Here is a 12,249-nt window from a genome sequence, read left to right on the forward strand (position 1 = left end):
CAGCCACTTGACCTGCATATGCAACCTAGAGGAGAGTGAAGCCTCCCCAAGCAACTCTGAATACAAAGGGCAGGGGTCTTATAGCAGAGACACACTGATTTAGCAAAAGACATTCCAATGCCTGGTTCTTTAATTAGGAAATTGCTGCCCGCTCATCCATAGCAGCACAGCAGCAGTCTCCATGCAGAAAGCAATATTTAGAGGCTGATTCATCACCATATTTGTCATCATTTCCACCTGCTGAGAATGAAACAGGCCCACTGATACCAACTAGACAAGAAGCCAGGCCTAGCTACAGCTCCCAGGCACACTATTGTGTGCCTCAGAACACCTGAGGGACACAAGCCACAATAAGAGGCAGAGCAGTTTCTTTATTTGCAATCAGAAACCCCAATCAACTCAGAATGCATGACTACATCACACCAGGCATTTTTCATCCCTCAGCACACTGAGTGGGCTAACCCTTTCGATCATGTCCTTACCAAAACCATCTAGCTATTCTCTTTTCAAAGTAATCAGAAAAGACAATTATCTACCTTTGTCTTGCACAGGACACAACAGACTGTTGACAATGATAATTTCAGCTGGGACAATTCTGTCCACTTATATCATTTCCCACAAACAGAAAGACACCACAGCACGTTGCTAGAATTCCTAATATTCAAGACTTTCAAGCAACTCTACAGAGCAGGTCCACGTTCCTATCAGTGATATTCCACACATAACTGTACTTTTGATCAGCAGTACTCTAACCATTCACAATTCAAACAGTTTTACAGATAATGCATTAACTGGCATGTTTAATATAGAAACATTAAAAAAAAAAAAAAAGACATTCCTGCTTTGCAGGTTTAACAACTGAATCCTGAAGAGGTTAAATAATTTACTCAAAGTCAGAAGGAGCCAGCACCTGAGCTGCAGCTTTGGGTCCAGAGCTCCTGTTGCTACGCCCAGAAAGGAGATACCTTTTTTTCTTGCGACCAGGAGAGATGCATGAAAACCTCTGCCATACTCCTTCAGGAAACTCATCATGGCTGCCCCACAAATACCAGAAAGTCCAAATCTTGGAACTAACCCATCACACCCTTGATCACAGCTGCCATAGCAAGACAAATAAAGGTCAAATTCATTCCAAGTGTCTGTCAACTTTATGCTGAGCCAGGGCTTCAAGCATAGATGTTACTCCTTGTGCGTCAAAAAAAGCCACGTTCACATCAATTCAGAAATGCTCAGCAATGCTGAGACAACAGGGAAGCCGGCCCAAGGATAGTTGCAGCTTGTGTCACAAGCTACAGACAATATTCAGAAGATACATCTGTAACACCCACAGAACTGAAGGCCTTATCCTCATCAGATGTCCAAGACTCAAGTCGCAGAATTGAGCTACTCACCTCATCATCCTTGTACCAGGAGAGGTTCTCCGCTGTCAGGACAAACCAATACTCCTTGGAGCCACCCTTCATGATCCCAATGTTATTGATGGTGAGCCAGCCCTTTCGGATGACCTAAGTGGGTAGAAGCAATGAGCGTTAACAAGGGCCCTAAAAGCCTGGCCTTAGGCGACAGAGAAAAGATCAGAGGGTATCCCTGCACACAGAGTAGTATGGAAAGACAAGGAACACCGTGCTCTCTGCTGCTGCCAGAAGAGCCCCCCACTCAACTGGCCAGTGAAGGTCTTTGCCTCGAAAGGGCCAGGAATAGTATAAAAAGGACGCAGGAAGGAACCTGGCAGTGCTGTGCATTATACCCTCTGCCAAGAGGAAAGAGATGCAGGAAGAACTGCATCAAGAGTGCCTCAGACACTGGCACAACCTAAAAGCACCAGATCACAGCAACACACCCAGGAAAGGCCATGCCTAGAGGAAACCAGGACACCAGCACACCTTTCGGCACACTGCATGTGTGGAGTGCTTCACCCAACTCAGGGGTGGGGGGAACCAGTTCAAGAACAAGAGACGGGCAAGCAACCCAGAAAGGACTGAGTTTAGTAAAAAGGAGACACTAAGTATAACAGAACAAAATGGTGCATCTGGAATTAGTACCCTGGACTTCAGCATACCCAGGTATTTGAGTAGTCATATTAATTTAGGGCAAAACAAGTTCCTTTAAGTTTAGTCTGTAAAGAAGCCAGGCTATTACTCTCTAGGGAACTCCAATTCACCAAGTGCTGGTTTAGAGCCTCACACATGCAGTAATCAAAATGCAAGTATGCATCAGCTTAAATACATTAGCTTTTATATGTGTTACTGCACTGTTAACACCCAAAAACATCTGCATGCATTATGTGTGTGTACCTTGTTGTATGGATGTGCCAGCTGACAACGACCTGGCATTGAAAAACCATGTGACTGCACTGCATATTAGCAAGTTGCACGGTGTGAGCAGCCTACCATAGAAGTACACAATCCTTTTAATTGTCAATTTACCTTATAAAGGTAAACATAGGAGCATTGGATCTCCATCTCATGCCTACTGTTAAGCTCGAGATAGTCCTATTCTCTCTGTGGACAGGAGGGGGCAGTGAAACAGAACCACACATCCTTGGATTACTGCTTTTTATCTCCACCCACTCACAAGATGTACCAGCAGTTCTCAATTTTTCCTCAACATACTACCTTTTCACCTCATTTCTGCTTCACCTGTGTCTAGTGCCAGCTGCCCTCCTCTCCCCATTCAGCAGCAGAGGGAATAATTTGTTTATCCACTGTTCTTGCCTTCCCAGATGCAACATTAACGTTCATTAGCACACCCTGCTGAGTGGCCTTCTACTCACCAGGATCTCATCCTGCAAAGGGGAACCATAGCAACAGCAGCAGAGCAGAGAGCAGGAGAGGAGCAAAGAGAGGAGAGATTGTTACTAGGAAAGCTGGAGCAGGAGAAGAGAGGCTCAAAAATAAAATAAATTGGAAGCTGGTACCAAATCTTTTACCCCAGGTGTTAACAAGAGCAACCCCCATCCCAAAACAAAGTCTGCTAACGGGAGAGCCAAAGCACTTTACAGGTAGATCCAGAGTTTGCCCTTTACACTCTCAGACTCAGCTCTTCTTTAAGGTATACTGCAGAGGATGGGGTTCCCTACAGCTGCTCTGAGATACCATGAAACGGATGGTTGGCCAGCCCAACCTGCTGACCTACCTGCCTGTCAACAGTACTGAAACAGCCTGCATGTTTATGTGCAGTGAAAGGTGGTCAAACACGTTATAAAGAGGATGGATGTCAGGAGTGAATGTCTTTAAAAAGACTAAGCAAAAGCATTTGCTTCCATTCTCTGTGAAGCTGCTTGTAAGGCTTTGTTTCTACAAGACCTTCCAGCCTAGATAGCCTTGCCATGTACCCAGCGAACCTGGGAGAAAGCGTCATTAGCCCCTTTTTAATTGTGTGTACACTCCTTACAGTTCCTGAAGGAATAAGGGAACTCTTCCCTTCCACTGCTGTCCTCTCCAATGGATGTGTTCTCATACATACCCAGTGCAACCATGGCTGTAATCACCTTTTGTCTCCCTGTACAGAGGTTTAAGTATTTCCAGTGAAGTTTTCCAGAAGAGAGTCCATGAACTCTCTTGAAATCCCTTTTCAGAAAGTAGATACCACTGATGGGGAAGACAACTAGAAAAGACAATTCTATACTGTAACAGTTCAGTCCTAGTGTTCTGTACCCCTCACCTCAGCAGAAAAGTTAGCACAGCTAGTGAAGGGGTTGAACAAACAGGGATTTACACAACATTAATTGGGATTTCTAACAGAAAAGCAAGACCAGATCTTGATTATGAAGCATCCATTTCCCTCTACAACACTTTCCGTCCATTGCTGCTACATGCTCAGTTATTCCTGACTGCAGTGAGCCTAAAACACTATCCTCCAGGTGTAAACGAGTTTGAAGAGTTAAAAAAAAAAAACAAAAAACAAACTTAGAGCACTGCTGCATCCAGCCCAGCACTTGACCACCTGGTAGCTTCCAGGTAGCAAACATGTCCTTCTTGCAGCAGTGAAGGAGATGGAACTTGGCCTACCTGGTTGCCAGCTGCCTTCTTCTTGCTCATCTGGCTGCTCCTCTGCTGAGCACTGCAAACAACAGCAGAGACATTCAAAACCCCTCAGGCTCTTCTTGATCACCTAAATCCTGCTCCCATCAGATAGCTGCTACAGTGAGTTCACGCCTTTCACCACAGGCTTCCAAAGCCTTAATAACCCAATCTATTTCCATCTGCTATCTCAGCCTGGTCTACTCATCTCACTCCCACCTAAACCATACTTGGGTCACTAGCCCTCCACAGCTGCTTTTTCCCCCCGACACAACCCTAATACTTAACTCCCCCTTCTACACATCCCTATTCTCCTCCCCAGCCTTGCAATACAGAGCCACTGAAAAACAAGCAGTACAGAGAGCTGAACCATACTTTGGGACCACAGCATCTGCACCAGGGCCTTTGCAACCCATTTGCTGGAGCAGCTATAGGACAGAGCCACAGGAAACACATGCAGAGAAGAGGAGGCAATAGGATGTGGGTGCTTACTTGGCAAAGCCAATGAAATCCTCATGGTTTGTGTTCATGTAAGCCAGCTCGATGTCTATTAGAAGCATGACCTGCCAAACAGAGGCACAGACAGAGCAAGACAGACATTAGTGATTGACAATGCTAAGTCAGGGGCAGACAGCCCTGTACATTGTTCATCTGATCAGACCTCTGAAGCCAGACACCCCTGGGCTCAGGCCCCTCTAGCCTAGACTGTCCTTTCACCCCACCCAATCTCCCCTCTTACACACACTCCTGATCCCCTACCTGATCTTTGGTCCTGCCTTCTCTTTCGCGGATGTGAGTAGTAACAATCCTCTCCATTTCCTCACGCAGATGAGGGTACTGGCTAAGCTGCAGGAGAAAGAAAACACGTGCACATGGGAAAGGGAGGTATAAAGGGGGGAGCAGCCCCCCACATGTATGCATGCACACACCCTGCAATCAGATATTTTCAAGGGAAGTTCTAGAACACTGGACTTGCAGACAGATTTTTTCCAAGTTCCTGGAGGTCTGCTGGGGGCAAAGTTCATTCCTTCTTGCTTTGAGCTTCAGAGAAAAGCTCTTGTCACTCTTGCAGCAACCTTTCTGCCTCACCAGAGGCCTGCTCTAAACCCACCATTCTTCCTGGCATAAGGTTTTTGACAAACCCCAGATGTAAACGCACTGCTTATTGCTTGTTGGGTTCTTCCTATTAAAGTGAACAATTTCTCTAGATGTTCAGCATCTCATTGTAGTACACTAAGTAGGTGAATGGCCTGTTGCTACAACCTGCTAAATCCTATGGGAAGCATCCCTGGGAAATGAAGTGGATTTCAATCCCCATTTGCTGAGGCATAAAGTGAAAGCATCTGGTGCTCTCCAACATCTGCAAGCAGAGACAGAGGATCTGACCAACTCAAGGGCACACATTTTCAAGAAACACTGTGCTCTGGGCATCCAGCTGCTTCTACCTGCTCTCCACCTGTGTTGGGGCAGGATTACATAGCTGAGGTCTGTATTCACATCACACCTACACCACACTTTTTGCCACATTACTGAGGAGGGATTCCTTTCCTGCCCAGACAGAGAAGTAGAAGGACTTTACTAGCTGTGGTTCAAGAGTACCTACAGAGATCGTACATGAGAAACTTCCATAATCAGCACCCTTAAAGCCCTCTGGGTTTCACACAGCACCTACCTACCTGCCTAGATTCATGAGCCTCTAGTGATTTCAACAGCAGTAATTGTATGCTTCTCAGGTCAGGCCCAGCACAGTCAAATGAAATTAATCCTCCAGACCCTGGATCTAGCCCTTCCTTCCCCACTTTGCTTATCCCATGTGAAATAATTTCCTCCATTTTTTTTTTTTTTTAGTATTACCTCCAATTCGACTATAATGTCAAACAGCATTTCCTAATATCAGTTTTTTATATCCCCTCAAGGGGGTGTATTAAAAAAAAAAAAGAAATCTCGCTTGCCTATGATCTCTACTGCATTTGGGTTTTTCTCTCCAATTTACATGGGAGCTGCTTCTTAAACTGGTTTGCCTTTTCTTCTGTATATAGAAGCAATTATAACATGTTAGAAGGAACTAGCTCAAAGCATGCAGCATCACTACTGGAAACCAGATCCCACACTAACTAGCAGCAATATTCCTAACATCTGATTACAAATAGTCTCAAACCCTTTCAGCACACTTGCAGTCAAGCAAGTTGCAATAGCCTGGAACTGAAATTGAGGACTATCTTTGACACTGCCTATTTTCAAATGCGTGGTTTGTTTTGAACGCTAATTACTCTACAGAGGCAGGAAAAAACAAGTAGAATTAGTGTTCCCCACCACCACCTTGTCTGGAAGCACAAACTGGGTGTTCTCCATGATCTTTATGGTTCAGGCAGCTGGTTGCTTCAGAGACACACAGGCAAAGCTTCCTGTTTCCTTTGGGGGGATTGGCAAAGGATAGATGGGCAAGTTATATCAAACGGAAAAACAGGAAGTTGGAAAACCTCTAAGCAAGTCTCAGCTTCTTTGCTTCAAATTAAAAAAAAAAAACACAACAAAAACCAGTCAACAAAAATACATCAAACCTCCCACCACCACCCCCCTCCCAACTAGTACAAATGCACACAAAGTGCAAAACAAGTTGTGGTTTATTCAGAACCCAGGTCATCCAGAAACAATAAGGTGCAAAAATAAATTGACAGCATCAGTCCCCATGCAGGAGCTTCCAACCCCAAGCATGCACAGGAGAAGCAAGGGTGGGCAAGGAAAGAGGACACAAACAAGCCACAGGATGTCACACCACCAGAGAACATGCAATAGGGCACAGAGGGGCAAGGAGTTATCACCAGCAGTACAAACAGCACCCAGAAATGCCATGACTGAAAGACAGGAGAGCAGGTGACCCTTCAAGGGGTTAAGTCTGTCAGCCTGGGATCATGTCCCAGCTCAAGTGGGTTTTCAATCCTGTTTTAGCTGCATTTGCCTGTTTAATCAAAATACAAGCTTACAGCCCTCTTTGAAAACCAATTTGTCCCAATGTTCCTTAGTTCCCCTCTCTTTGCAGATTCCAGGAATCCTTGCCAGCACACCAAAGATCAACCTTTAGCTGAAGGGCTGCTGACTTGCAAGACTTTCCTGCACTTGTGAAATGCTGCAGTGCAGTCTGGCACAGAAGGTTCCTGCTTTTGGAACAACACTAGCTAGAACATTATCCTCCTAAACATAAGGGCTTACATGCTTACACCAGCTTTCTGTTGATTTTGGAGCTACTCTCCATTTAACCAACGGGAAGAAGGCTCAGAATCAGGCCAGTCAGAGAACGGCTCTTAATGGCTACCTTCTCTTCAGCCCTCAACTTTGTCTAATAGTCAAGAGAACTGCAAATCTCTTTTCATACAGGAAAGCTCTGTAGATAACAGATGGGTTTGCCGCCTTCTGTGTTCTTTATTGATAGTCTCATATTATTCCATCTATGCAGCTTTATCAACTGCACGTACAAAGATTTCTTCACCATCTGGGGTGAAATAATTGTGACAGCACACAAACAATAACACACAGTAGTTCAGGACAGCAACAAACCAAGGCTACAGGACTGTTAAGCTAATTCAAGAGGTGTTAGCCCAAGTGGTCTTCCTTTCAAAAAGCTTTGCAGGACCAGTCCACAACCCAGTGTGCTGGGTATTACCTTACCATTAGCATCAGTCCTAAAGTAGCCTTTTCCAGATGCCTCCCCCAATAGCACATGCTCTTGCCCACATCAAGCAGTTAGGGCTATAACATGCAAGATAAATATCGCAAATCAACTAATGCCCCTGTGCAGTTACTACCCTTTGCCTTATGCCATCAGAACCCATCTCAGGCTGGTTGCTATCCTAAAGTGGTCTACGGCAGTTAGCTTCTACTCTTTCAGAGGGAGATACACGCAAGATTAAGCTTCTCACTACATGTAGGCATTTGACTTTAAGCATTAGTAAAACTTTCCTTTTATTTCCCAGTACTATTACTACGTATCTTCATTCAGGCAGTTATTTCTCATCTCTAACATCTGCCTCCCTGGCCTTCCCAACTTTTATTACAACCATTAGTCTCCTGCAACGTCACTGCTACCATCACCTTCCTTACAGGATGTATCTTGGGTTGCATCACCACAGAACATCCTCACAGGGTCCTCCACCATGTCATGGATTAAAATCCACAGAGCAAGTGGATATCCAGCCACTCTAATGATATGGTCCAACAGAGAAACTGGAATTTAACACCCTTGAGGTTTTAATTTTCCTTCTCCCTCTCCACCCAGATACAGAAAATGGTGTAGGCAATCAAACACATCAAAATAAAAAAAATCCACAAGAGAAACAGCCTGGATAGGAGTCATTATGCCTTGTCACATCAGCCCCACAATCTGGCAATAGCAGGACTCTGCAAGAAATAGATTGGGCAGAGCTCAGGGCACATCAAAGATGTCTCCTTAACACAGGTGGCAGTGAGCTCTGTATTCCTAAGTACAACCAGACCTTATTAGCTCAGCTCTCGCCTTCACTCTGAACTTGTATCAATTCTTATCTTCCCTTCCTTCCCAATTTAGGGGTATACGTTGGCATGTCTGGCTGTAACCCTGGAAGAAGGGAATTGTAATTTTCAAGTCCTAAAATAACTCATGAAACAGCCCTTTCCAACTCGGTTTCCAGAACATACATCCCTTGTGCCACAGATAAGTTTCTGCCCCTCACTGGTTAAGTGTTAACACTAATTGCCACATGTACCTTTTTTTTTTTAAGGAGGCATGTGGTGCCCCCTCCTGGAGGAAACCAGCCTGGGAAACAAACCCACTCCCGCCCCAGCCTCTAAGCAGTATTTGACACGGTCTGCGACACTCAGGGCAGTTTCTGTCTCCACCTGCTGCTGCTGTCCTGTGCTAGCCTAAGGCTTCACCTCCTGTACTTCACAGCATACAAGAAAAAGTATCCACGCTACCTCCTACTGAGCAGAGTCGATGGAGCAAGAGATCAGCAGGAGAATGATGCAGAGGGTGAAATGCCTGGAAAAGCTTTTCCCCAAGCCTTTTGGGACAGTAATCTTCTGTTGACTCCAGATATCTCTTGCAGAACATCTTGCACCTTAAACTTTTAAATCAACCGTTGTTTTGTATATGCTACTGCTCAACACAGCTCTGCAGACAAGATGAAACCTGCAGACCACTCATGCTGTGGGGCTGTGAGGTCTTTTTCTGGCTTTTTATCTTTTTCTAGGCTATCTAGATTTTTTTAAGGGGGTCCCAGAAAAAACAAGTAAGTTCCAAATGCACAGGCAGTGGCACAGCAAACAGGGCTTGCAAAGGGCTTGATCCACACTGAGGTGAATGCCAGTGAGCCAGACAGAGGAAACGGGTATGCTAGAGTAATCCACTGGATCCCAACACACTTCTCAGCTAAAGAGCCCATCAGCTGATGCCCACTTCTCTTGGCCTGCTTTTAAACTCCTCTTATACCTGCAGGTTGCTGCTCTCCTTTAGATGCATCTTTATATCCATTTTCTCTCACTAGGTTTGCTGGAGTTCCTGGCGGGGGTGTGGAGAAACAGCATGGAAGTGTGTGGGAAGGGGGTGGGCGTTGACCTTTCTTTGCATTTTTTGTTTCTTTACCTTTTCGCTACACTTTCTGATGGTGGATGTGAGCTCACTCACTACCATATCCACACACTTCAGACTTGGCTCCTTCAACTTCTGCACCTGCTTTTTCACTATGGCTTCAAAAGCGAGGTCAGGCGTGAAGAGACCCGTTCTGCATGGCAGGGGCAGGGTGGGAGGAAGCAACGAGGAAGAAGAAAGCAAAGCAGAGAAAGAGCAGGAAGGAGGAGGAAAGAGAAGGAAGGAAAAGGGAAAAGAGAGAAAACACAAGGCAAAATGAGAAGTGATATTTTGGTTCATTCCATTAGTTTATTGAACCAGGTGAGCATTGCTATGGGGCCTGTGCACTGCCAAGTATCAGGAGAGTCTACAGGCAAATGGAAGTGGCAAAGGGGAATGAGGTAGGAGCAGCTGGGCCAGTGAAATGGTGAGCTGTCAAGAGCAAGATGAATGGATGGAACCCCCCAGGGATCAAATGATCTCTTCCTGAAGGAAAGCTTCTTTGGATTTTAAGACAAAGTTGCTTGCCACAGTGAGCCACTGCCTCTCTTCCTAGAGGCTCACCATGTCTCATTTCCCTTTGTCTCAGGCATTCCCTTTTCCTTCCCACCACAGTTACCTCCCCTTCATGTTTTCCTTATTCCAGCTGCAGGAAGCCTGAACAGGAGCCAAGCTAAAACTTGCAAAGGTCTGTCACTTGCCTCTTGATTTGGCAGAGCTGAACTGCATTGATACCTCTCAGTTCCAGGGACTGAGATAAACTGCTCCAATTATGGAGCATCTTTCATCTCACTCACCTTCCCTGCAACATTAACTTTCTCAGTAAGAGCAGATGTACCCAGTATTTAGGAAAATGCAAACATGCTACAGAGAATCCATAGCTATACATAGCATGCATTCTGCCCTCGCTAACCTGCAGCATCAGACCCAATACAGGCCTGTTGAGGTTTATAAGGAAGTATTAATTTCCACTGATACTAAGTGGCCTGTATTCTCAGTGGCTCCACTATGGAATAGCAGAAAGTCCACAAACTAAAGTTACTATAATATGGCCAAGATTAATCCAATTCAAGACTACTGCACCCAAAGGAGTTTTTCAGTTTTTCATCTTTAACACTTTAGAGCTTCGATGCTCTTTGTCACACAATCTGAGTCACTTGTTTTAGCATGGGGCATTACTGCTTTGCAAGTGCTTTCAGGGGGACAACATCCCCTTGACATGGGAAGGGGATACTGCCTTTCTAAAGATACAGTTACAGTCAAACCTGGGGTGCCTACAGCTAACAACCAATCCAGGGCTAGCTGTAAATAACCACCACCTCATTTAAACCAGATATTTCCCCCTTCACCTCGTCTTTCACATCTCTGTGGATAACACCTGCAAGACCCCAAGCAACACCAGTATTAAAACAGTCTTCAACACATATTACAGGACCTACAACTAGTCTGATTTTTAAGCAGCAAAGACTTGGAATATGTTACAGGATTCAGCTTTACCCAAGAGTCTCTCAAGGTGCCAACAATGCCCCTTTTGAGCAAAGCAAGGGCATTTCCAGAATTAAGTTCACATCCTCTGACTCAGCAGCAGCTTCCTACTAATCCAGTTGCCCTGCTAAGCTCAATATACACTGTTTCCCCCACCAGACTTGGGAGCCTCTGCACAAAAAAAATATTTTTAAAAAATCAGCTCCTTCCAGTTCCTGGGTATCACCTGAATTACAATATTTTGTTTCTTCAGATACAAAATTGTAACCATGGCTACAAGAACACACAGAGCAACTAACACTGAAGTCAACCATCAAATTCTTAGCAATAGGATCTAAGCTAAAGTGGAATGCTTTAATCCTGAATCTGTGACATTTCCCCCCATACCTGTGGTCTCTTCTCCTCCCTTATTTCCCACCCTGCTGTACCCACCACCTCATCACTTGACAAACCTGCCACTGTCAGAACAGATGGTCTATTCTGAAATTATCAGTAGAAGAGGAAACAAAAAGAAACAATGAAGAAAGAAGTGGGAAATGGAGGGAAGGATGCAAACAAAGAATGAATGAGATTCTGAATAGCAACTGATAGATGGAGAACAAATCAAGAGAAGCTTCAGAGGGCATGAAAAAGGAGGGCCCTTCTGATCCAGTTAGCAGGCGACTCTGGATACTTGGCAGCCCGAGGGCCTATGCTTACCTGTCGCCAGGCTCTAATGGCAATTTTCTGGGTGCTCCCCACAGTCACACACCCCAAGAGAGGACAGCAGGACAGAAAAAGGAAGCTCCTCCAGCACTCTAGACACCTGAGCAATCTCTCACTGCATCCACTTTGCTTTCCCAGACTGTCCTGGGGGGCAAAGCATGTGCCTGCATGCCTGAGCCCTTCTATAGAGGCTCTTGGCCCTAAGGACTAGGCATTTCTGCAAGTATCACCACTTGGGCACCTTTCCCTACCCTTGCAGAGACAGGGTGTCAAGACTCTCCAGACACATCCTGCAATGCCCATTTACCTGCACATGAACAGCCAGTGGTGATTCCAGTCTCCAGTGCCCATTCCACTATCCTAACTGAGGTGCCTTTTCACCAACACCTAGCCCTGCCTGAAGCAGCAAGCCATGGCTGAGAGGAATGGCACAAG

At 45.4% G+C, this 12,249-nt stretch overlaps 1 protein-coding gene across 16 annotated transcripts in view; it reads right to left on the reverse strand.

Annotated features, from left to right (window-relative positions):
- The window catches only part of DNM1 (dynamin 1), a 70,169-nt gene that overhangs the window by 23,536 nt on the left and 34,384 nt on the right, over window positions 1–12,249 (reverse strand). For 10 of the 16 annotated variants that reach the window (XR_003921261.1, XR_003921259.1, XR_003921257.1 and 7 more), the window contains exons 11-15: window positions 4,782–4,868; window positions 4,515–4,585; window positions 4,011–4,062; window positions 2,774–2,785; window positions 1,392–1,505 (exon numbers count right to left, since the gene is read on the reverse strand). Coding sequence is in view for 12 of the 16 variants with exons in the window: in XM_029999396.2 (XP_029855256.1) it covers window positions 1,392–1,505; window positions 2,774–2,785; window positions 4,011–4,062; window positions 4,515–4,585; window positions 4,782–4,868 (336 nt within the window). In the remaining 4 variants the exon portion in view is untranslated. Of the gene's footprint in view, window positions 1–1,391; window positions 1,506–2,773; window positions 2,786–4,010; window positions 4,063–4,514; window positions 4,586–4,781; window positions 4,869–9,639; window positions 9,779–12,249 lie in introns of all 16 variants that reach the window. The other 6 variants (XM_029999398.2, XM_029999395.1, XM_041120009.1 and 3 more) reach the window with 3 other exon arrangements.

Source organism: Aquila chrysaetos, chromosome 24 (genome assembly GCF_900496995.4).
Source record: "Aquila chrysaetos chrysaetos chromosome 24, bAquChr1.4, whole genome shotgun sequence".
In the NCBI taxonomy this organism is placed as follows: domain Eukaryota; kingdom Metazoa; phylum Chordata; class Aves; order Accipitriformes; family Accipitridae; genus Aquila; species Aquila chrysaetos.